This window comes from Cucurbita pepo, chromosome 7, assembly GCF_057944985.1.
Source record: "Cucurbita pepo subsp. pepo isolate OVF chromosome 7, ASM5794498v1, whole genome shotgun sequence".
NCBI classification, from domain to species: Eukaryota; Viridiplantae; Streptophyta; class Magnoliopsida; order Cucurbitales; family Cucurbitaceae; genus Cucurbita; species Cucurbita pepo.
In genome coordinates, this window is record NC_141804.1 from 625,102 (window position 1) to 647,030 (window position 21,929).

Below are 21,929 nucleotides of genomic sequence, written 5' to 3' on the forward strand. Positions count from 1 at the left end.
TTGTGCCGATAGTATACACTTTTAAGAAGCGATGAGTTGGTAACATGATCATGTCACAAGAGATGCAAGATGATGTCAGTGTGCATAAGTGTCAAATCTGAATTCTGAAACTTGTACAGCGTATGTGTGTCATGTTATAGAAGAATGTCGGGGCACATAGGTGCTGGATCAATATTCTAAATTCTGTACCGCATATATGCAACGTGATCACGTTACAGGAGAATGTCAGGGTACATAAGTGTCAAATCTGAATTATGAATCTTGTACAACATCCATGTATCATGGTACAAAAGAATGTCGGGGCACATAGGTGCTGAATCAAGATTCTAAACCCTGTACAGCATATATGCAACATGATCATGTCACAGGAGAATGTTGGGGCACACAAGTGCTAAATCCGGATTATGAATCCTGGACAATATCTAGGTAACGTGATCATGTCACAAGTGATGTAAGAGAATGTGTAGGTGCCAAATTTGGATTTTGAATCGTGGCGGCCGTACCAGGTATTTTAGTGGGCTCAAATAGTGGGCTTGAGCTTCAGTAATTTTAATATTGGGCCTAAGCCCAATTATGGTCGGAGGCTTTGATAGTTCTTTAAGTGGGCTTGAGCTTCAATGGTTCTAAAATTAGGCCTAAGCCCAATTATTATATTGGGCCGTGCTAGTTTTTAGTGGGCTCAAGATATTGGGCTTGAGTTTCTGAAGTTTAAATATTGGGCCCAAGTCCAACTCCGATATTCAATTAAAGCTTTCCTGATCTCGGAACGCCGCACCCATTCTCCCAATTCCGTTTACGTTCGCTGAGTTTGGCGGGTTTTTTTCTTCTTTGTTCGCGCTCTCATGGAGATGGAATACTCTCCTTGAAACTATGCAGAAAATCCTTGCATTACTTACAAATTACTGGTAATTTCCATCTCTTTGATGATTCTGCAAGTTTATTTAGTGTCTTGCGATTATGTTGTTTTTCTGCTGCGGGGAAGGAAGCTGGTGGACTATGTGCTGTAGATTTGAAGTATTCTCGAATGGCTTCTTGAATTTTAGAACTGTGAGTTTGCTGTTAGGCTGCATTTGATTGAGCTGAAGGATAAGTATATTAGCCGCGTAATGGCAAATGATAAGAAATGTAGGCATTAAGATCATATTATGCGTTTGCAAATGCAAGTTGATCATAGTAAATTTGGTGGACCATGTGCTGTAGATTTTCAGTATTTTCGAACGGCTTCTTGAATTTTAGAACTGTGGGATTGCTGTTAGGCTGCATTTGATTGAGCTGAAGGATAAGTATATTAGCCGCGAAATAACAAATGATAGGAAATGATAGGAAATGCGTTTGCAAATGCAAGTTGACCATAGTAAATTTGAGAATTTACAACAGATAGAACTTCAAATTTTAGGTCGGATGAACTTTACTATTGCTAGAGATCGTATACCATATTTTTCTGAAAACTTTAATGATGTGATTCTTCATCAACTGTTGGATTGTTTGCATTTATTTTAGATATCTCTGATCTTACGTTTCTTACTGTTTATGAAACTTAGCTCCATGGTTGAGATACGTTCATTCTTTGCTTGTTACTTTGAGGCCTTAGTTTTTAATGATCAATTCTACGCTCTGCGTTTGTTGTGGTAGTCAGTTGTAGTATGCATGACACCGTTTCCTGTGATAGAATGATCTTAAAAAAAAATTTGAAGTTTGTCTTTGATCTTAAATCTCGATTTCAACCTTTCTCGATGTCATTGGGGAGTTTGATGCTGGACATCAAGAAAGAATAGGGGTGTAAGGGAGGAGAAGAAAAACAATGTGATAACGAAATAAACGCGACCAACCAATTCAACATATTTTATGTGTCCAATAAGCTCTTCAATCAATACACAATAGAGTTAGATTTAGAATCTAGTTTCCGTACTTGGATATTTTTAATGTTTTGATACCCATATTTTAATTTGTTTCATTATAGTCCTTTTAGAAACAAATCAGTTTAATCCTTTACATTAATTAGCCAGTAAAATAGTCATAAAAAGCAGGAAAAAAAAGTTAACACGGTACCCTGTGGAAGTGCATTAGTTTGTGTATGTAGGCAACTGTAAATAATCTCAAGGATATCAATATTTCTTCATATTTGACTGGATATTGAACGATGGGAACCACGATGTTATGCTTGTACAGGTATAGTGATTGAACCGAATGAACCAAAATTAAAGAAATAAGTACTAGACGAAAACTATAATTTTGATTTAATTAATTGTCAGTCTAATGTAAGAGTCGGAAGCTAAATGAAACTATAACTAGATTACGGATTGATTTTTGAAGTATAACCTTTTATTTTTGCCTAAAACAGGCATCTTTTTTCCTCAAAATTTTAATTTGACATCATGACAAACAGTCTCATATAAAGGTTATGGGATTCTACATAGGTTCTTCTTTTTCCCCCCACTAATGTACTGTGGTACAAGCCTTCCATGTGCCGTCGTGAATTAAAGCTTTCAATTAGAAGGGAAATTATGAAAACGATGTAAAAGCTTAAAGAAGAATAAAAATTGTAAAAGTGAGGGACTAAAATTGAAAAATAACAATAATTTAGGGGCTGAAACTGTAGTTTGACCCCATATTTTGTATGTTATTGCCATTTCCTAATAGAACTATAAACTCTCTTATAATTTTCCTAGTAACAAACATATTAAATTTTAACGATTACTTAAAATGTTTGATTTCTTTATTGCCCTTGCATCAGATCTGTATTGTATGCGCGCATAAACGTAATTTTTGCAGAAAGAGTAAAGGTTAAAACATGGATATGGATATGCTTATGGTTACTCATATAAGTGCATCCTATCGGGCAGCATGATCAAAGCCATCATATTTGTACTATTGCTCCTTTACGTTGTCATCACCTGGGGTCACATTCATGGCTTTTTGGGTATTTAAATCGCAGTGAAGCAATATATTGTTTTGTTAAGATGTGTATTGAAGCCATCATATTTTTACTATTGCTCCTCTACGTTGTCACCCCCTGGGGTTATATTTGTGGTTTTTTTTGGGTGATTAGGTTGCAATAAAGCAATTGATTGTGTTGATAAGATGTGTATTGAAGCCATTATATCACTTCTGGAAACTTTTAATCATGATAAAGATATTATGAGGTTATGTATTGTTTTTTTTAGTGGGTTGACTGAATACAACACATTTTGTTTTCTATCCTGTGCTATGTAATAACGGAGGGAGATTGGAAAATATTAACGTATTGGGTCAATGTACCAGCATTCTGTACAAGTCTTTAAATAGCTTTACTAGGCACAGATATAAACTGAGTTAATTTCCCAACCAATCAACGGTAAGTTGCTCTTGTTTAAATAGCAGAATGAAAGAAAAGGGAAAAACCTTCAACACTGTGCATGTACAATGAAGATTCGACTGAGTATACGGAAATTGAAAAAACAGTAAGAACCGGATGAGTAGATATTCTTGACGTTTCAAATTAACCCATCGTCCAAGGCCTGTAAATCAACCTTGTTCATGACATTATACTGAAATGTAGTTGTAGCCAAGGGTAACACTATTCTTAAGCTATTCCATAGAATTTTCATTTATTGGTATTAATTAATGATTTATTCGTGTATTGTGGCTATTATTTTTTTTTTGCTCAAGGATATCTGATTGTCCGTAGCTGTTTGAGGATTCATTTGTTCTTAGACAGGTATTTCTATTATATAACATTGAGGTGGTTTGGATGAAATTTGCAGACTCGCAACTTGAAAGATTTGGCAGGATACAGCTTAGCGAAATCTATGGTATTGCTGGTGGTATAAAGTTGAGGCCGAGTATGGTAACTGAAATAACGGTGACATAGTCAAGGAATCGTGTGGGAGACCCTTTTTACGGATGTGGGAGGATCAAACATCCAATATTCTAGAAATTCAGATGCACGATTTCTTGGCTTCGCAGTGCTCAACATGGTAACAAGATGAACCTGTTTTTCATTTGTTTTATCTCCAAATTTTCTCTGTTCTCATATTTTTCAATTGTATGCTGTAAATTAAACACAACAAAGTCATTCACACTTTCACAGAATGGTTTTACGATTCTCATGAAAAGAACTCGATTAATTTATTCCCCACGAGGAAGTTTAGAGAAAAGAAAGGAATATCTATTTTCAGTGGCCTATTATAATTCATTTGCTGGTCTGTATCTTCTTTACAGCTTATATGTTTCGTAATTATCAAGTTACAGTGGAAAAAATCGAGTGTTTCCAAATGAGTCATGTTTATAAGCATAGGGATGTCTCAGCTGGGGTTACATGCTCTGAAAACCGACACTAAAATTCTTAATTATTAATGTCTGAGAGGAATATCTTTCTTCTTTTTTATATCTCTCTTCTTTTTTTGTTCTTGGGGAAGTAAAAGAAAATCATTATCTCTGATGATTATTGAAAAGAAAGTGTGCTTTACTTTAAGGACTAGGGAGCTGTTAGCGATCAGGCGTCTGCCAGAACTTGTTCTCTGAACGGCTGGCCTCTATTACAATACAGCGAAGCCTGGTTAGTTTATTTCCTTCCTCCCCACCCTCTGTTTATATATCTGTCTGTTTTGAATCAGCGCGCAACAATTTGCTAGCTCTTTTTGTAACCTTTTAAAACAGGCTATGCATGAGATTCCTGCAAGAGACAAAAAGCATGAGACGCAGTTGCAACTTACAAAGTGAGCAATTCTTATCTTTCTTTTCCAATTCTCGTGTTATATTTCTGTTTCCCTCAAAACCGATAGAGAAAAATCAGCAAAAGAAGAAACCAAAATTATTCGAGAGAGGAAGTGAGAAGCCAGGACATGTCCGGAAGAAGGATATGATGAAAGAAGAGGAACCTTTCATCATCAGACTCCATAGCTTTCAAAGGGAACCGAATCAGACAAAAGTTTGGGGGTAAGGAAAGGATGTTACTTTTGGGGGGAAAATATAGAATTAAAAAAAATTAAAAAAAGAAACCAGGAATCTCACTGTACATATTGCCTTAAAAGACATCATTCTAAGCCCCCACTTTTCATCATTCTTTCACCGCTAAAATGATTATTCATATTTACTATCCCAACTAAAAGTCTTAAAAGACACCGCTATGCCCGAACTGAACTGGAGAGAGGGACATCACTTCTGCTAGAAAACCAAACACTCAAAAAAGAAGATGAAATTTTTTGGATTATCCTCCCCTCTTGTATTGGAATATTGACCCATGTCTCTCTCTCTCTCTTTGAAAATTACAAAGAAGCTTCTTCCTTTCCTTTCCATTCCTTTTGTTCACTCAACTTTCGTTTTCTTCTTTTCTGCACAAATATGCGGGACATATATATTATAAATTCTAATGTATTTTCATGGGTCAGTCTTATTGGACTTGGGTGTTACTTTAATGTTGAGATGATGCAGCCCATTGACCTTTTTCCATGTTCTGTAATCTTTTTGACTTTTCAGCTGGTCAAAATTTTCAATTCAAATAAACAATCAAGGATATTGTTTTGTTTGTACTGTCCAAGTAAAATTGTTTTTACTGTTTCCTGTTCATTGTAAATTCTCATCTTCTTTACCATAAGCTTGATTAGATATTTTTGCAATAAAAAGATTATAACAGATTTAATAATAGTCCATTTTTTTTTCTTTTTTGCCCCTTCATTTACCTGTTGATTGTTTATACTTTGTAGAGGATTAAAGAAAAAACTGGAAGCGAGAAGCAGGGAAGGGTTAAAAGGTACAACAACTCCCAACAATTGATTCTTCTACTAGTTTTTTTCAAAGTTTTTTTCTTCTCCTTTTTTCTTTTTTCTTTTTTTTTTTTCTTTTTTCTTTTTTGGCCTTTGAACCATAACAACTACAATATTTTTCCATCCCTGTGACTGTCTACCTGTGGCTACAAAAGTCCAAAAGCTTCTTCCTGCCTTCAACGATTTCATCAATGAAATCATCAAGTTGGCAAACAATATTCTCAGCTCCAGATCTCAGCACCCCAAAACAGGCTCTCAAATTCTCAACCCTTTCTCTAATTCCAATCTCTGTTTCCCATTCCACTACTCCCTGCGACCCCATCCCCACCCATCCCTCCAATTCCGCCCTCAATTCCTCCATCGCCATCTTCGACCTCCTAAACTCGTACAGCAAAATCCCAGGCCTCCCGTTCATCTGACCGATTTCTCCGGCGACTCTCTGCTGCAATCTCGCCGTCGATATCATAAAAGCTGAACCGAAAAACAGACACCCTTCATACCCTCCTCTTACAAAATTCGATTCCGGCCAACAGTAAACCAGTCCGTAGAGTAAGATCATGAGGAGGAGTGAGCTCACATTTCTCATTGCGTACAGAACTCCCCTGAATCCATTGAATCCGTTCAGCTTTGATTCGATCGATACTTTTTCATCAAATCTTAGAGAGAGAGGTTGAATTCTTGCTTCCATCAGTGCCCGATTCTCCTCCTCCAATCCCACCGCTTCCCGTCGACACCCTGATATTGCTCTAATCACCTGTATTTCAAAAGGTCGAAATCTCTTAGATTATGAACCCAATGCTTCCAAACAAAACAAAATAAAACAAACTAACACACGATGAAAATTTAGATTGGGATTGGTATTGGGATTTTCGAAATGGACCTGGCGAGAAACTTGTGAACTCAGATGGCGATGAGTATCAAGAGAGGAAGTGATATTGAACCCAGCAGAGTAGAAATTTTCGATGCCAGAAATGCCTGATTTGAGGACATGACAGGCGTCCCACAGCTTGGAACTCTCATCCATATACTCATCCAACCACTTCTCCCCCACAGGCAAATGAAGCTTTTGGACAAGGAGTGTCAATTGGGAATGAAATGATCGGAGAAGTGAAAGAACCCTTTGAAGGAATTGGATTGACATGAAATTATTTGAAAGGTATACCCGTTCTAGATCATCGATCCCTCGAGTCAGAAAGGTATAGAAGCCATTGACAGAGTTGGTGGATGAGGGATCCATTGTGACCTTGTGGCAAGGGGAGAGAGAGAGAGAGAGAGAGAGAGAGAGAGAGGACAGAGAGAGGAAGGGGGGGGGGGGGGTAGAAGTAGAAGAGGGGGGAGAATTTGATATTAAGAAGGCTGGTATTTAAATTGAAGAAGCATCGAGAAATTAAAAGGAAGGAGTGGGAAGAATGGGAATTAGAAATCCAATTCTATATCTTTTTAGAAGCTCAGGTTTCTAAGGTTGAAAAGGATTGTTGGGAGCAATGATGGGTGTTTCCTATAGGGGGAAAGGATGATTGGTAATATGCCATTTTCATTGTTAAATGGGCAGAAAGAAAGGGAACCCAAAAAATATTCTAAAATTCTCAGAAAATAATTAAATTTATAAAACAGTATGTGAATTTTTGCAGAAGAAGAGGAAAATAAAACCCCACAAAGTTAATAGAGAGAAAAAAAAAAAAAAAAAAAAAAAATCACCTAAACTAAAGTTTTAGCCCATAGGACCACAAATTTCCCATGAACTCCCATCCATTTTCTCCCTTTTACCCTCTCTCCTTTAAAGTAGCTCCCATTTATCACTCTTACATACATAAAGTTGAGAGAGACATAGATAGAAAGAGAATAGTTGTGACAAAACTTTTTTTTTTTTTTTGTTTAACTTATACCTATCTAATTTGATTTAAGTATTAGTACAGTATCTAATTAATATAGTAAGAAACTCTCGAATGTTCTAATAACACTCATTTGAAAAATGAAAAAAGTTGCTAATGATACTTTATTGAAAATGACTAAAAAATAGTTCGAAAATGAAATTATTTTGAGTGATTCTTTTTTTTAAAAAAAAAAAACAAGTCAAGTTCATACGAAGTGACTTTTGCTTCTTTAATCTCCAATCTTCCATTCCATTGAAATTGGTGTGTTTGCGAGAAGGAGAGAAGGGGAGGTTGTTCTTATTTTTTATTTATTTATCTTTTGATAATCCTAGATTTTCTTTTATTTACTTTCATTGATTTTTTCAAAAGAGTGAAGTTGGAATGATGAGGTTCCTTGTATATAATAATGCATTTTTCGAAACTTTCTACTGTGCTGAATCATTCTTTTTAGGTCTCAATTTTTAAAAAAAATATTTTTATTGCCCTTTATTCTTTGAGGGACAAAATGGATATGCTCATCTCCCCAAGTCTTCTAGCCCACTTCCTTCCCCTCAACTAATGTTTTTAATATATTTTATTTTATCCCACAATATAAAGTTGCATTAACCTTCCAACTTTTTTTTAAAATTTATTTGTTTCCTTCCAATTTGAATTTAAGTATTCAAATTTAAAAAATCCGAAAAAAATGTCTCTGTATTGATAATAGTTTTCACTGTTTGATTCCCATCTTGTTATTTTGTCAAAAAGTTTTATTTTTTCCCATCTTTTTATTTATCTACTTTTGTGAAAAAAGAAAATATTAAAATTATTATTTGATTTTTAAATTATATGGTCCAAATTTCATTTTCAATTTTGGGAGAGAGAAATAGAGAGATCCCATTCACAAAGAAGCCCATAACTTTGGTAGGTCTTAACTGCGACCTATCAACTGCAAATCTACAAATGAAATTTCATGGGTACGATCAGATGGGTCCCAGTTTTTTGTTCTTCCTTCACTCCCAATAACTCAATTTATTCAATTAGCTGCAGTTATATCTTCTGAGATTCCCTAATGTTTTCCTTTTTTTTACTACTTAGAATTATTCCTATAATACATTCGTTTTCCTTCCAATTCTTAGGACTGTGGACCTTGATATCTTAACCCTATAGGTATTAGCAAACAAATAAAAAAAAGAAAAAAAGAAAAGAGTGTATAAAATAATTCATAAGAATTAATAAAAGGTGTGGCGGAGTTGAGTGCTCGTGGGGTTTTGAAGAATGGGACGTGTTTAGAGTATGTTGGTCTTTTGAGATTTTCATTGGAAAGTGAATTATAAATAAAGTAGGCAAGCTTGCATTATTTAGGGGCATTGATTCGGGCACCCCTCCCCTTCTCTTCTCCCTTTCGACCACCTCCTCTCCAAAATTACTTCTTAACCCTCCTTGTCTTTTATGCTTTGTACTTCACTCCTCTTTTATAGAATTTTTAGTATTTTCCATGAGTATATATATCCATAACTCTTTTTTTCCATGAGAAAAAGGTTTCCTTTTCTTTTTTCACCTTGTAATTAATTGACCCACTTTAACATTAAATTTTAAAATCGATATTAAGCTTTATCTTTCATTAAGATTTGTGCTTAGCTATGAGTATTTTTTTTTTAAAAAAAATATAAATTATGAGTAGTCTTATGGTTGGATGGAACTATTTTTGTGATTACTTGATAACCTTCCTTGTCCTTTATACTTTATGATATTAAAATTTTGTGGTTAGTTATGAGCTTTTTGTGTGGTTGGATAAGACTCTTTTTGTGGTTATTGGCCTTTGGATCGTACTGGATTAGTTGCGTTATAAATTTTGTTATTGAATTTTGGCAGTTTTTCTTCTTTTCTTCTTTTTTTTTTTTTTTTGGGTTATTGCAATAATTGTAGTCAAAGAAAAGTGAGAAAAGGAGTTGATCTTACTACTGAAGTGAAATGGAATCAATTAAAAAACTTAGACACTAGAATAGGATTCAAAACAAAAACACATATCTCTATCTTTGATTGAGATGGAATCGTTTTTTAAGGCATCTGATTTAAATAACACACCATTCTAGTGAAGAAACCAAAAACCCCACTTAAATGCATCCAAATTCTGCCTACTTAGATTGAGGTAGCTGAGGATTTAGGATCTGCAAAATGGTAAAGGGTTGCTTGGTTATAAAAGGTAAAGGTGGGATCCCTATCTTTTATTATGCTTTTTTATTCTCATTTATATCTATAATCATAGGGATACCTCTCTCATAAATAATACAAAAGATGGAGAATTCATTTATTTGAGGATTCCTCCAGAGTTACCAAAAGGCCGCTACTTGTATATTATTAGTTTGAAGATAGTTTCAGTGGTTGTGAGATCTCACGTCGATAAGAGAAGGGTATGAGTGTCAGTGCGGATGCTTGGCTCCTAAAGGGGTGGATAGGGGAACGTAACCTTCTTTATAAAGGTGTGGAAATCTTTTCCTAATTGACGTGTTATAAAAAATTTGAGGGGAAGCCCAAACATACAATATCTACTAAAGGCGAGCTTGGACTGTTACTAGGACAATGTTTTTAAAAATAAATTTGAAAAAAGAAAGATGAAGTGCAAAGTATTTGCATTGAATGAGAGTGTGGAAGTCATAGGAAGGGCCTGAAATTGTGAATTGGGGTCGAAGATGGAAGTAAAAGTAAGCAAAATGGATGGCTAGATTTGAGTGGCAAGATCGCTTTCATCATCATCACTGTGGTTAGCCCTCAGGAGAGAAGTCCCTATGGGGAAAAGAATGTTTCACTTTCTTCTTAATGGCCTTAGATGGATACAACTGGATGGTCCATAGCCCCTCAATACATTGAAAATGATTCTAAGGAATATTTTCTTCACTTACAAAACTTACATAAGTGGGACATCCTTGTGCATATAATTTATTTCCATTACACTATTATCCTTTCAATCTTATATCATACATACTTAGATTTGGTTCCCACCCATTTTTTATTTTTATTTTATAGATAGAAATTCTATTATTTTTAAATTCATAATTCATTTTTTTTTCGAGATTCGATGATTAGTGATTCTCTAGTTTATTCTAAATTGAAATAGTCTACATTTGTTTTGATTATAAAACCAATCAAAATCTTTTCATTTTTAGGTGGGATTTCAATTCTATTCTTTTTTTTCTTCTCTAAATATCTCTCATTAATTAATTAATTAATTAACTATATGTATTAAAAATTAACTATATACAAAATAATTTACATTTTTTTTTTTTTGTTGAGTATTGTTGGAGAGGAGTCCTTTGTTGATTAAGGGATTGATTATAGGTTTATAGAACACTATTTCCATTGATATGAAGACCAAAAGTAAAGTTACGAGAGTTTATGCTGAAAGTAAAAAATATAATTCCATTGCATAGAGAGTCATAATTTCTAACATTTTTGATTAGTTGAGTCCCTTTTTCATTAGTAGAGAAAAAATGCTTGATCTAATGAAGAATATGGGAATAGCTAAAGAGGTGAAAGGTTTGATAAGCCTAGCCTTCACAAGTGGCTTACCAAATATATATATTATATATAATTTTGCTCTAGAGTAATTTTATTTTATATGATAGTTTCCTCTTGATTTGATTACTATTTATTAAAAACTTAGAAAATGAAGCGAGGCTTAATAATTATTTAGACACTATTTAATAATTATTTAGGACGAATTATTATTCATTTTATTATACTTCCCTTTTAAAATTTCCTAAATTGTTTAATAATTGTATTGTATTCTATATATAGCCTAAGGAAAGTTCTATTTTAGATATAGTTCGACTATTTTAAATTATATTTGGGTCTAAAAAATGATATAATTTCAAATATGGTATTATATAATTTCTAAACTTTAAATTAGATATTATTTTAGTCAATGACATTAACTTTTCCTTAAATCATTTATCAAAAAATTGGATTTTATTTCCAATTATTTGACTTCAAGTGGTTATTTTATTTCAACATAATGGTATAAATGAAGGGAAGAGCCTAAGATTTCCAAAAATTAACAATAAATAAATAAATAAGATTTTTATTTTTTTTTTTGTGAAAAAAATGAATTAAAATGATGTTTTGGGGGGTTAAAGGCCGTGGTTGGGTTAGTGTGAAGCAAAATAAGGAGGATCTAACATCAAATCCTATCCTATAGGAAATTGATGGCAATCTTAGCTATAAAAATCATTACCAATTATTATATCAAAGTTTCCTCTCCATTCAAAAAAGATTTAGCTGTCTAAGAAAATTACCAAATTTCAGTACATCAGAATGTCACATCCTTCAAACAAACAAACAAAAAAAAAAAAAAAAAAAAAAAACACAAATCTTATCTTTTAAGGTTTACGGATTAGACGAAGTGTCTGTTGCTGTAACAACTCAAGTTTGTCGTTAGTAGATATCGTCGCTTTGGTCCATTATGTATTGTCATCGGTCTTATGGTTTTAAACGCGTCTGTTGAGAAGAGGTTTCCACACTCTTATATAAGGAATGTTTCGTTCCCTTTCCCAACCAATACGGGATCTCACAGCTATCTTTGGGAAACCAAACTTCTCCTCATGAGAATAAATGGGTCGATTCCTTTAAAAGAGATGTGGGTATAGAATTCTCAAATGCGTATCAAAATTTCCTCTTGATATTGTAGAATATGTCTAGTCTAAGTCATTTCTTATGTACCCGTCTTTTCTGAGCCTTCGAGAAATTCATGATCTGAAAACCACACCTTGAAGAATTCCCTACGACATGATAGTTAGTTGTTCATCCCAAGCAAAGCATGCAAGCTCGTGAGTTCTTAGCCTTTAAATCTTCTTCTCTAAGGTGGAGGTGTACTTCGAAGTTCGCCTAGATGGCATTTGGGTCACCTCGAAATTTGTCACCTCGGCCTCAACTTAGGTTCCTAATTGAACGTTTGACCTTTCTTTTAACTAAAGTATTGATCTAGAGTGTATAAAAGAAGGGTCAAACGCTCTTGAAATATTATTATCATAGTTCAACTAGTTTAGTCATAGGTCATCGACTAAAATATTAGAACTTCGAACTTATTTAACTCTTAAAAAAGGATTTATTTTTTTCTTTAAATCTAACCGCCTTATATTAAAAGAAAAAAAAAAAAAAATAATACAACCAATCATATCTGTTGGATGATGGAAGTCCCACATCGACTAATTTAGGGAATGATCATGGGTTTATAAGTGAGGAATGCTAACTCCATTGGTATGAGGCCTTTTGGGGAAACCCAGAGCAAAGCCATGAGAGCTTATGCTCAAAGTGGACAATATCATACCATTGTGGAGAGTCGTGTTCTTCTAACATGGTATATCAGAACCATGCCCTAAACTTAGTCGTGCCAATAAATTGGTAAATCCTCAAATCCTCAAATATCGAACAAAGAACTCCTAAAGAAAAGGAGTCGAGCCTCGATTAAGGGGAGGCGCACTTTGTTCGAGGGGAGGTGTTTCATACCATTGTGGAGAGTCGTGTTCTTCTAACATGGTATATCAGAACCATGCCCTAAACTTAGTCGTGCCAATAAATTGGTAAATCCTCAAATCCTCAAATATCGAACAAAGAACTCCTAAAGAAAAGGAGTCAAGCCCCTCCTCGAAGGCAGTCAAAAATGACTAAGACCGCACTTTGTTCGAGGGGAGGTGTTGGATGATGGAAGTCCCACATCGACTAATTTAGGGAATGATCATGGGTTTATAAGTGAGGAATGCTAACTCCATTGGTATGAGGCCTTTTGGGGAAACCCAGAGCAAAGCCATGAGAGCTTATGCTCAAAGTGGACAATATCATACCATTGTGGAGAGTCGTGTTCTTCTAACAATATCTAAGTAAATCTGTTTAACTTTTCATGACAAAATAAAATAATTATAATGTAAAAATCTAAATATAAAACATAAAATCAACCCAAGATTTTGAATATGATTAAAGATCCAACTTGGAAAAGCAAAATAATAATAATAATAATAATAATAAATTGTAAAATAAGGTTGGATAAATGTGCAGAAGATTGGCCTCCTTCCCAACCAAAGAAGAAGGGTAAAAGTTGAAATTCACCCCGTTGGGTAAAAAGGTAAAAAAGAGGAGTAAAAAAACGAAAAGCGACACGTGGCGTGTCATTAAGGCTAAACAAGCCTCCCTTTCTCAATTGACATTTGACCCCACCTTAAATTTATTCTATAACTTTTTAACTTAGAATTTCAGCCACTTGCTCATTTAGATAAGAATTAGATATTTATTCATAAATAATTATAAAAATATCTCTCTCTATTTTATTATTATTATTATTATTATTATTTATTATTATGATATGACCAAAGATGGCATAGTTTGAAGCAATTATGCTTTACTTAGATTTGGAAATTTAAATTTTAATATAGTTGGCATAATGTGTGGGGCTATTTTCTTTTTATTTATTTAATTTAATTTTTTATTTTTTATTTCTTGAATTATTGATTGATTCTATTTTTCAAAATATTAGAATCAAACCAAATCACTCGACCGATGTGGGATATCGGTTGGTAAATGTAACGATATTTTCCCTTTTGGCTCATTATTGATACCATTTGTACTAACACAAGGCCACTGCTAGCTGATATTGTGTGCTTTCATCCGTTATGTATTGTCATCAGCCTCACAGTTTTAAAATGCGTCTATAGGGAGAGGTTTCCACACCCTTGGAATGTTTCGTTCCACTCTCCAATCGAGGGTTCTCTTAGTAAAAGTACAAGATACTGTTCTGTGAAAATTACGAAATGAGACCTAAAAATTTCATTACAACGAGAAAGAGAATACGTTGGGTTGGATTGGATTGGATTGGGTCGGTTTGGTTTAGAAGGAGCTTTGCTTTTATGAGTGATAATGGGTCAACTACTTTCAAACTAACACACTTCAAAATCATTATGAAATTAAAAGCAAAAAAAAGTTATCCATTTTTAAGTCAATTCTACTATTATTATTTTAAAGGGTAAATTTATTATTTTTTTGTGGAAAAGACCAAATTACCCTTTTTGACTAAAAATTTTAAAATAGTTATAAAAAAAAGAAAAAGGCCACTTTGATGGTTCATGATTATATATATATATATATATATATATATATATATATATATATATATATATATTATTTATTTATTTATATAAAATTTAAAAAAAAAAAAAATCACTTTTGTTTGAAAATCAAAGCAAGAAAAAGAAAGGGAAGCATGATGAAAAAGAAAGAAAGAAAGGAAGGGTTGTTGTGTTGTTAATCTTATATTATAAGTGGACAGAATCTTTGATTTTCTAACTACTTTCTTCTTTAAACATAATACTTTCTCAAAACAATCATACCATATAACCTACCTAAACTACTTTCCCTATCTATTTATAAAAAATTCAAATGGGTGTCGGGTTAAACTAGTCAAATCAGTCATAATTGCTGAGATCTCACGTCACTTGTAGAGGAAAGCTGAGCCTCAAATGGGGTAGATTATAAGATCTCATATCGATTGGAGAGGGGAATGAGTGTCAGCGAGGAGGCTGGATCCTGAAAAGAGGTGGATTGTGAGATCCTACATTGGTTGGAGAGGGGAGTGTTGAGAGTTGAGACTTGAAGGGGGTAGATTATGAGATCTCACATTGACCGGAGAGGAGAATGAAGGCGAGTGAGGACGCTGGGTCCTGAAGTGAGGTGGATTGTGAGATCCCACGTTGACTGGAGAGGGGAATGAGTGCCAGCGAGAACGCTGGGCCCTGAAGGGAAGTAGACTGTGAGATTCCACATTAATTGGAAAGAGGAACGAGTGCCCATGAAGACGCTGGACCTCAAAGGGGTATAGATTGTTCGGTGCACACAAAGACAAAGGCTGATAGAGGTGATCTTTTTGTTTTTGTTTTTAAAATTTTTGTATGAATTTGACAGATGACAAGGGTGTTGATTCTGACTCTTTGTGCGTTTCCCCAACTCATCAATCTTCTCAGTCATTTTTGTGCATGCCAAACATTTATGATGAATATTTAGACAACGACTTTTATCAAAGGAATGATGATTCACATAGCCCCCCTCCCTAATATTCTAGGCCCCTCCTTCCCCCAAATACCTTATTTTATTGCCTTCAAACCCAAAACCCATCACTGTTTTAATCATTTAACTATGTTCCACTAATCATAGGCCTTGCAGAAACCCACTGCTCAGTGCCCACATCAGTTTTTTTTCTAATGAACTCCAACTCTGCGCACCAGCTGTTCGACGAAATGCCTCAAAGAACTATTTTGCACTCAAGGCTGGTTTTTCAACCAAGTTTTTGTGGGCTATGGGATGTGGATGGTCCAAGATGTTGTACACAGCTTCATTACAGCAACTACTTTTGGTGTATGCCAAATTGACAAGTGAGTTTTCTTGTTCTTTTTCTTTTTATAAATGAAAAAAAGGTTATGGAGTTCGGCTACTATATTGGCTGATGGGTCAGAGCCGAGGGTGGAATGAGTAGAAGGAATCATAAACCGTACAAAAAAGTAGGCTGTTTGAACTTGGAAACCCATTAAATCTTTTGCTTTTGTTAGGCTGTTTGTAGGGCCAAATTATGAGAGGTTTCTGTTTCTGATTTGGAGTGGATGGGGGCTTGAAGGGCGTAGGCCCAGAGGAGAGCCGCAAGCAATCATTGCTTGTTTTGGATGCTGCGGCTGAGAGGCTGTGTTCTTTCTGTTCTGAGTTTGATGGACTTTCATGGTGGGAAGAAGAGATAAAAGAAAAGAAAAAGTTGGTTTTAGTTTAAATGCCACTGATCAAAAGGTGATTGCCGGCGCAGCAATTGCATAACTATGAATTTAAAGGGGGAAAAGTAGAAAAACCCCCCATATTGTTTAAAGGGTTTAATGTTTGATTCTCAAATTATTGATCTAATGATGATATTTTTTAGAACGTCGGAATCATTGGTAATGCAACAAGTTCAGGAAACAGCAAGTTGAATCAAAAGTTTGAGAGTGTAGTTATAGAATCGTTCATGGCGTACGAAACTTGAAATTGTGTCGGAGTGTCGAATTGTATGCTAAAAGAACAAAGTGTGCACGGTGTCAATAGGGGGTTGGGTGGGTGTGTTGCTTTGAGGGAGTGAGTGATGGGCAATGGAATGGATAGATATTAATATGGGTTGGTGGGGGTTTGGCATGTGCTCCCTAAAGGAGAAAAACTATGAGATCACCACATTGGTTGGGGAGTAGAACGAAGCATTGTAAGTACGTTGGACTTCGAAAGGTCAGTTGGGGAGTAGAACGAAGCATTGTAAGGACGTTGGACTTCAAAGGGTCAGTTGGAGAGTAGAATGAAGCATGGTAAGGACGTTAGACTTCGAAGGGTCAGTTGGGGAGTAGAATGAAGCATTGTAAGGACGTTGGGCTTCGAAGGATCAGTTGGGGAGTAGAATGAAGCATTGTAAGGACGTTGGGCTTCGAAGGATCAGTTGGGGAGTAGAATGAAGCATTGTAAGGACGGTGGACTCCAAAGGGTTAGTTGGGGAGTAGAATGAAGTATTGTAAGAGCGTTGAGCCCAGAAAAAGAGTGGATTGTGAGATCTCACTTCGATTGGTAAGGAGAACGAAACATTTTTTATAATAATTTGGAAACCTCTACCGAGCGGACAACGTTGAGGGGACAAATTGTTTTTGTTTTTGTTTTTATTGTAGTGTTATGTAGGTTAATGGTTGGTGTTTTTGGTATGGGCCGCCATGTCTGAAAAATCAAAGCTGACAGTTTTCTTTTCTACAAAAACCCAGCCCAAAGTGTCAGATGAGTTTTCTTTTTCTTTTTTTCTTTTTTTTTCAGCGGCTGCCGGATTAGGCTGCGCCGCTGCCATCCGCCGCACAGAGTAGCCCACCGCCGACCACTTCTCCAATCATTATTACCACAACGTCTCTCTCTCTCTCTCTAAAGGTGTTTTGTAAATAAATGCGTTCGTACATATTTGGTTTTTATTTTAATTACATATACATTTCTAATTTATGTCAATAGATTTATAGATTATTAAATCAATTTGAAATGAAATCATATTATTAACATAATAATTAATTCTAATTTATTCAATTGAATTATATTTAGATTCATCTTGTAAAATGAATGAGGATAAATTTCTCATAAATGGGTTAATAAATTAAAAAAAAATGAGAAAATGAGAAAAGATGCCTAATCGAATTAATCAGATGATGCAGGAACAAAGTTAAGTCTACCACTTTGTTAGGAACAAAGTAGTTCAAGTCTACCAGTTTGTTAGGATGCTGTAGGAACGTTCAAGTCTACCAGTTTGTTAGGATGTAGGAACAAAGTTCAAGTCTGTAGGAACAAAGTTCAAGTCTACCAGTTTGTTAGGATGTTAGGATGCTGTAGGAACAAAGTTCAAGTCTACCAGTTTGTTAGGATGCTGTAGGAACAAAGTTCAAGTCTACCCGTTTGTTAGGATGCTGTAGGCACAAAGTTCACCAGTTTGTTACGATGCGGTAGGAACAAAGTGCAAGTCAGTGCAAGTCCTGTAGGAACAAAGTTCACCAGTTTGTTACGATGCGGTAGGAACAAAGTGCAAGTCAGTGCAAGTCCAGTTTGTTAGGATGCTTTAGGAACAAAGTGCAAGTCAGTGCAAGTCCAATTTGTTAGGATAGGATGCTTTAGTTGCATACATCACTGCACTTCCACTTAACACCGTGCACTGCACTTCCGCTTGACACCTATCGTGATGAACTTCCACTTGACACCGTGATGATAAACGACTCATCTCGCCATGACCTCTTGAATTCTCAAAACTTCTATCGCTCCATCCCTACAGGAGCAGAGAACCACTCTTGCAATTGTGTCTTGCAATTGTGTCGTTGCAATTATAGGTTGGATGTCTAATTGTCTAAACGGTAATGATAGTATCTTGTACCCAATGACTCACTTTTTCTAATGGGGAAGAGGACCAAAACATGCCACTTAAAGACTCTACTTTCCCTAAGAGCTCATATCAACACAATATCAAGAAGGTTTTAGATATTTTAAAACTTTAGAATAAACTTGAAAATTATTTATACGTTAAATTACCAATTGAATTCTTCAAATCTGCATCTATCTGGTAATCTCAAAAGGTTTGCATAAATGAAATCTTTAACCCAATTGTTCCCTTTATCACGTGTATAAAACAGAAGTGAAATGGAGAGTAAGTTCTTCCAATGCCCTCCTCCATAAAATGGTATGAATCAAAAGCCTAGTTGAAATGGGAAGTTTTAGGAGATACATTTACAACATGGTGCTGCATTACGACAACAAATCCGATGCTTCTATATCAACCCGAAAAATGGGGTTGCATAATTAGTGTTTGTCTACTCTAGCAGTAGCAGTTGCAGGTTGCTCGGTCGGTTTCTCGGAGTTGGTTGTGGGGGAATTCTTCTTACCTGGACCTTTTGATACTTTTACTCTTGCTGGTCTCAGAAGTCGTTCTCCGAGCAGAAAACCGCGTCGTAATTCTTGAATGATAATCCCTTCCTTGATCTCTTGCGACTCCTCTCGAGCTACAGCCTCATGTAACTGCAACAAATAAATATTTTACCATATTTTACCATCATCTGTAAAAGATAGTCATGTCTTATTATTAGGAACCAAGGACCTCCACAATGGTACGATATTGTCCACTTTGAGCATAAACTCTCATGGCTTAGCTTTTGGTTTCCCCAAAAGGTTTCGTACCAATGGAGATGTATTCCTTACTTATAAACCCACGATCGACCCCTTAATTAGTCGACATGAGACTCCTCTCCCAACAATCCTCAAACACTTGCTACTCATCAGACAAATTAGTTTCCAATCACTGATATACTCGACATGAATTACTTGCAAAGAACACCCACCCAAGTACAAAGAATGAGAAAATAAATACTTTTTATGTTCTAATCTTCCTAGTAAGAGAAGAAAAACTAGCAAGCATGAAGAACATGCATCAATCAAACAGACAATTTTGTAGATCGAAATGAAGGTATCAAATTTTAGACAAAAGATATTGACTTACTGAGGGATCAAATGGCCTTCCTACTGCGGCAACAGCAGAGATGCGCCAGCTCCTCAACACCTCCACAAATTGTTTGTATATACCCTGGTAGCTTACATCAATTTTCTTCTCCTTGTCAGTTTGAGGAACAATTTGTTGTCTGGCCTTCTCAAAACTGTCGATCATTGGTAATAGATTCTCAATAACCTCTTTTTGGGCATTGTTCTTCACGGTAAGTCTTTCTTTTTCTGATCTTTTCCTAAAATTATCAAAATCAGCTTGTAAACGTATATAGTTCTCTTTTCCAGATGTTATCTCGGCCGACGTATTCGATACTTTCTGAAATAACCCGTCCTTCTCCCTTTCGAAAATTTTTAGTTTCGCTTCAACTTTAGAAATAGTCTTTTGATCTCCATCGAGAAACGCTTCTCGGTATACGTTGATGAGGGCCTGCAAACTCAATCCGTGAAGCTCATCTCCTGCTTTATTCCCATCTTCTCCATCATCCTCTTCTTTATTTACCTTCTTTCATGGGAGGGACAACCAACAACAACATCGAATAAGCGAAGTAAAAAAAAACATATAGTAACTAACTTCATCATCCTGCAATGAATTGAACATCTAAAAAAGATCTCTGAGTAAGTTGTAAAACAACAAATCATATAAACAACAAATCATATAAGCAAAAAGAGTTGTAAAACAACAAATCATATAAACAACAAATCCCTTTAACCATTGAGATGCTACTTATAACTTTAAAATGAAGAGTATGCATACCATAAAGGGAAGAACTTAATGAGAATCCTCCAAAAACTTCCACAGATGCTGTCTATTTCATTTCTCCATTACTTTCTTGAGTTGAGATAAAGATTTTCAAACCATTAGAGTAAGCTATGCACACTTGTTTCACTTACAAAGTACAAGAATGAAGAAAATGTTAAATCCTTACACTCTAAAGAAAGTGAAGAAATGTGTTATTAGTTCAAAAATAATATAATTCAGGAATGTAGGAGTGAGATCCCACGTCGGTTGGGAGGAGAATGAAGCATTCTTTATAAGGGTGTGGGAACCTCTCCCTAACAGACACTTTTTAAAAACCTTAAGGGAAAGCAAGAAAGGGAAACCCCAAAGAGGACAATATCTGCTAGCGGTGGGCCTGGATCGTCACAAATGGTATCAGAGCTAGACATGAGCAATGTGTCAGCGAGAAGGCTGAGCCTCGAAGGGGGGTGGACACAAGACGGTGTGCTAGCAAGGACGTTGGGCCTCGAAAGGGGGTGGATTGTGAGATCCCACATCAGTTGGAGAGGAGAACGAAAAATTCTTTATAAGGGTGTGGAAACCTCTCCCTAGCAAACGCGTTTTTTAAAAAACTTTGAGTGGAAGCAAGAAATGGAAAGCCCCAAACAGGACAATATCAGCTAGCGATGACTCGGGCCATTACAGATTGAGTTTTTTTTTTTTAAGCCAAAATGGATGGCAATCAAACCTTCCATTTAAGGAATGCCAAATTTTGACACGAATATCGACTTAAACCACCAGCTTATCAAAACCACCAGTCTTTTCTATCTAGAAAATGAAAAACTCTTTCACCTCAAAATTCAGTAATCTAATCAGTGTCACTAAGGGTTGGCCATAGCAGCAAAGATCACCATCCAGCACTGAGAAAATAGGAATTCGAAGTTCCAAAAATGCATTTAAAGAATCCGTACAATAAACACACAGAATAAGCGTAACATTTCCATCTCAAACAATCGCAACTCAAATCCAGCAAAACATCCACACGTAAAAGACTAAAATAACAATACGACAGAGAAATAAAAGTACGCAGAAATTCGAAAAACGATAACAACAAGAACTGTAAGCAATCAAAGCAACAAATAAAAGGAGAGTTCAACGTACATTGGGAACAGAATCTTGAGCAGAAAAACACGGTATGAATGAACGTCTAACCGGAGAAGAATGGAAGGCGGGAGAGAAACTTAATAATGAGTAACAAAGACGAGAGCGATGGCGAGGATTATGAAGAAAACAGAGAGACGGTGTAACAAGGGATGTGGATTCTATGGCTTTGGAGGAAGTAGAAGGGCGAGGAGAGAAGAGAGTGTAATTAGAGAGAGCCAAAGCCGCCATTGACAAAAATTACGAAGAGAAGATGAAGCTCAAACTCAGTGAAGGAATGCCTCCAGTTCTTAGCCTTCGTCTTCCTCTTCCTTCTCTGAGTTTCTGGACATTTCGTTTTAGTTGAGCCCTAGGCCCGAATTCCGACCCGACCCGACCCGAGTTATTGGAGAACGCTAA

At 35.6% G+C, this 21,929-nt stretch overlaps 2 protein-coding genes and 1 long non-coding RNA gene across 6 annotated transcripts; 1 reads left to right on the forward strand and 2 right to left on the reverse strand.

Annotated features, from left to right (window-relative positions):
- Nucleotides 1-766: 766 nt before the first annotated feature.
- Nucleotides 767-17,622, forward strand: LOC111799241 (uncharacterized). Of its 3 annotated transcripts, none has more exons than XR_015421717.1 (7): nt 767-905; nt 3,744-3,956; nt 4,455-4,537; nt 4,639-4,697; nt 5,685-5,731; nt 15,865-16,011; nt 16,186-17,622. It is a non-coding gene; the product is annotated as an uncharacterized LOC111799241 (long non-coding RNA). The 3 variants fall into 3 exon arrangements; XR_015421716.1 differs by having other exon boundaries at nt 17,444-17,622; XR_015421718.1 differs by having other exon boundaries at nt 15,794-17,622.
- On the reverse strand, nt 5,713-7,300 carry LOC111799240 (uncharacterized). Its single transcript, XM_023682705.2, has 2 exons — nt 6,625-7,300; nt 5,713-6,498 (listed from the first exon to the last, which is right to left on the reverse strand). Exons 1-2 carry the CDS (start codon nt 6,979-6,981, stop codon nt 5,881-5,883), a joined length of 975 nt encoding a protein of 324 aa, XP_023538473.1. The 5' UTR covers nt 6,982-7,300; the 3' UTR covers nt 5,713-5,880.
- A 1,091-nt stretch (nt 17,623-18,713) lies between the features above and the next one.
- LOC111797984 (uncharacterized) lies at nt 18,714-21,873 on the reverse strand. Of its 2 annotated transcripts, none has more exons than XM_023680908.2 (3): nt 21,531-21,873; nt 19,650-20,153; nt 18,714-19,171 (listed from the first exon to the last, which is right to left on the reverse strand). In XM_023680908.2, the coding sequence occupies exons 1-3, from the start codon at nt 21,759-21,761 to the stop codon at nt 18,956-18,958; spliced, it is 951 nt and encodes a 316-aa protein (XP_023536676.2). In that variant the 5' UTR covers nt 21,762-21,873; the 3' UTR covers nt 18,714-18,955. The 2 variants fall into 2 exon arrangements, with proteins under 2 accessions (XP_023536676.2, XP_023536677.2); XM_023680909.2 differs by having other exon boundaries at nt 19,650-20,150; nt 21,531-21,872.
- Nucleotides 21,874-21,929: the final 56 nt, after the last annotated feature.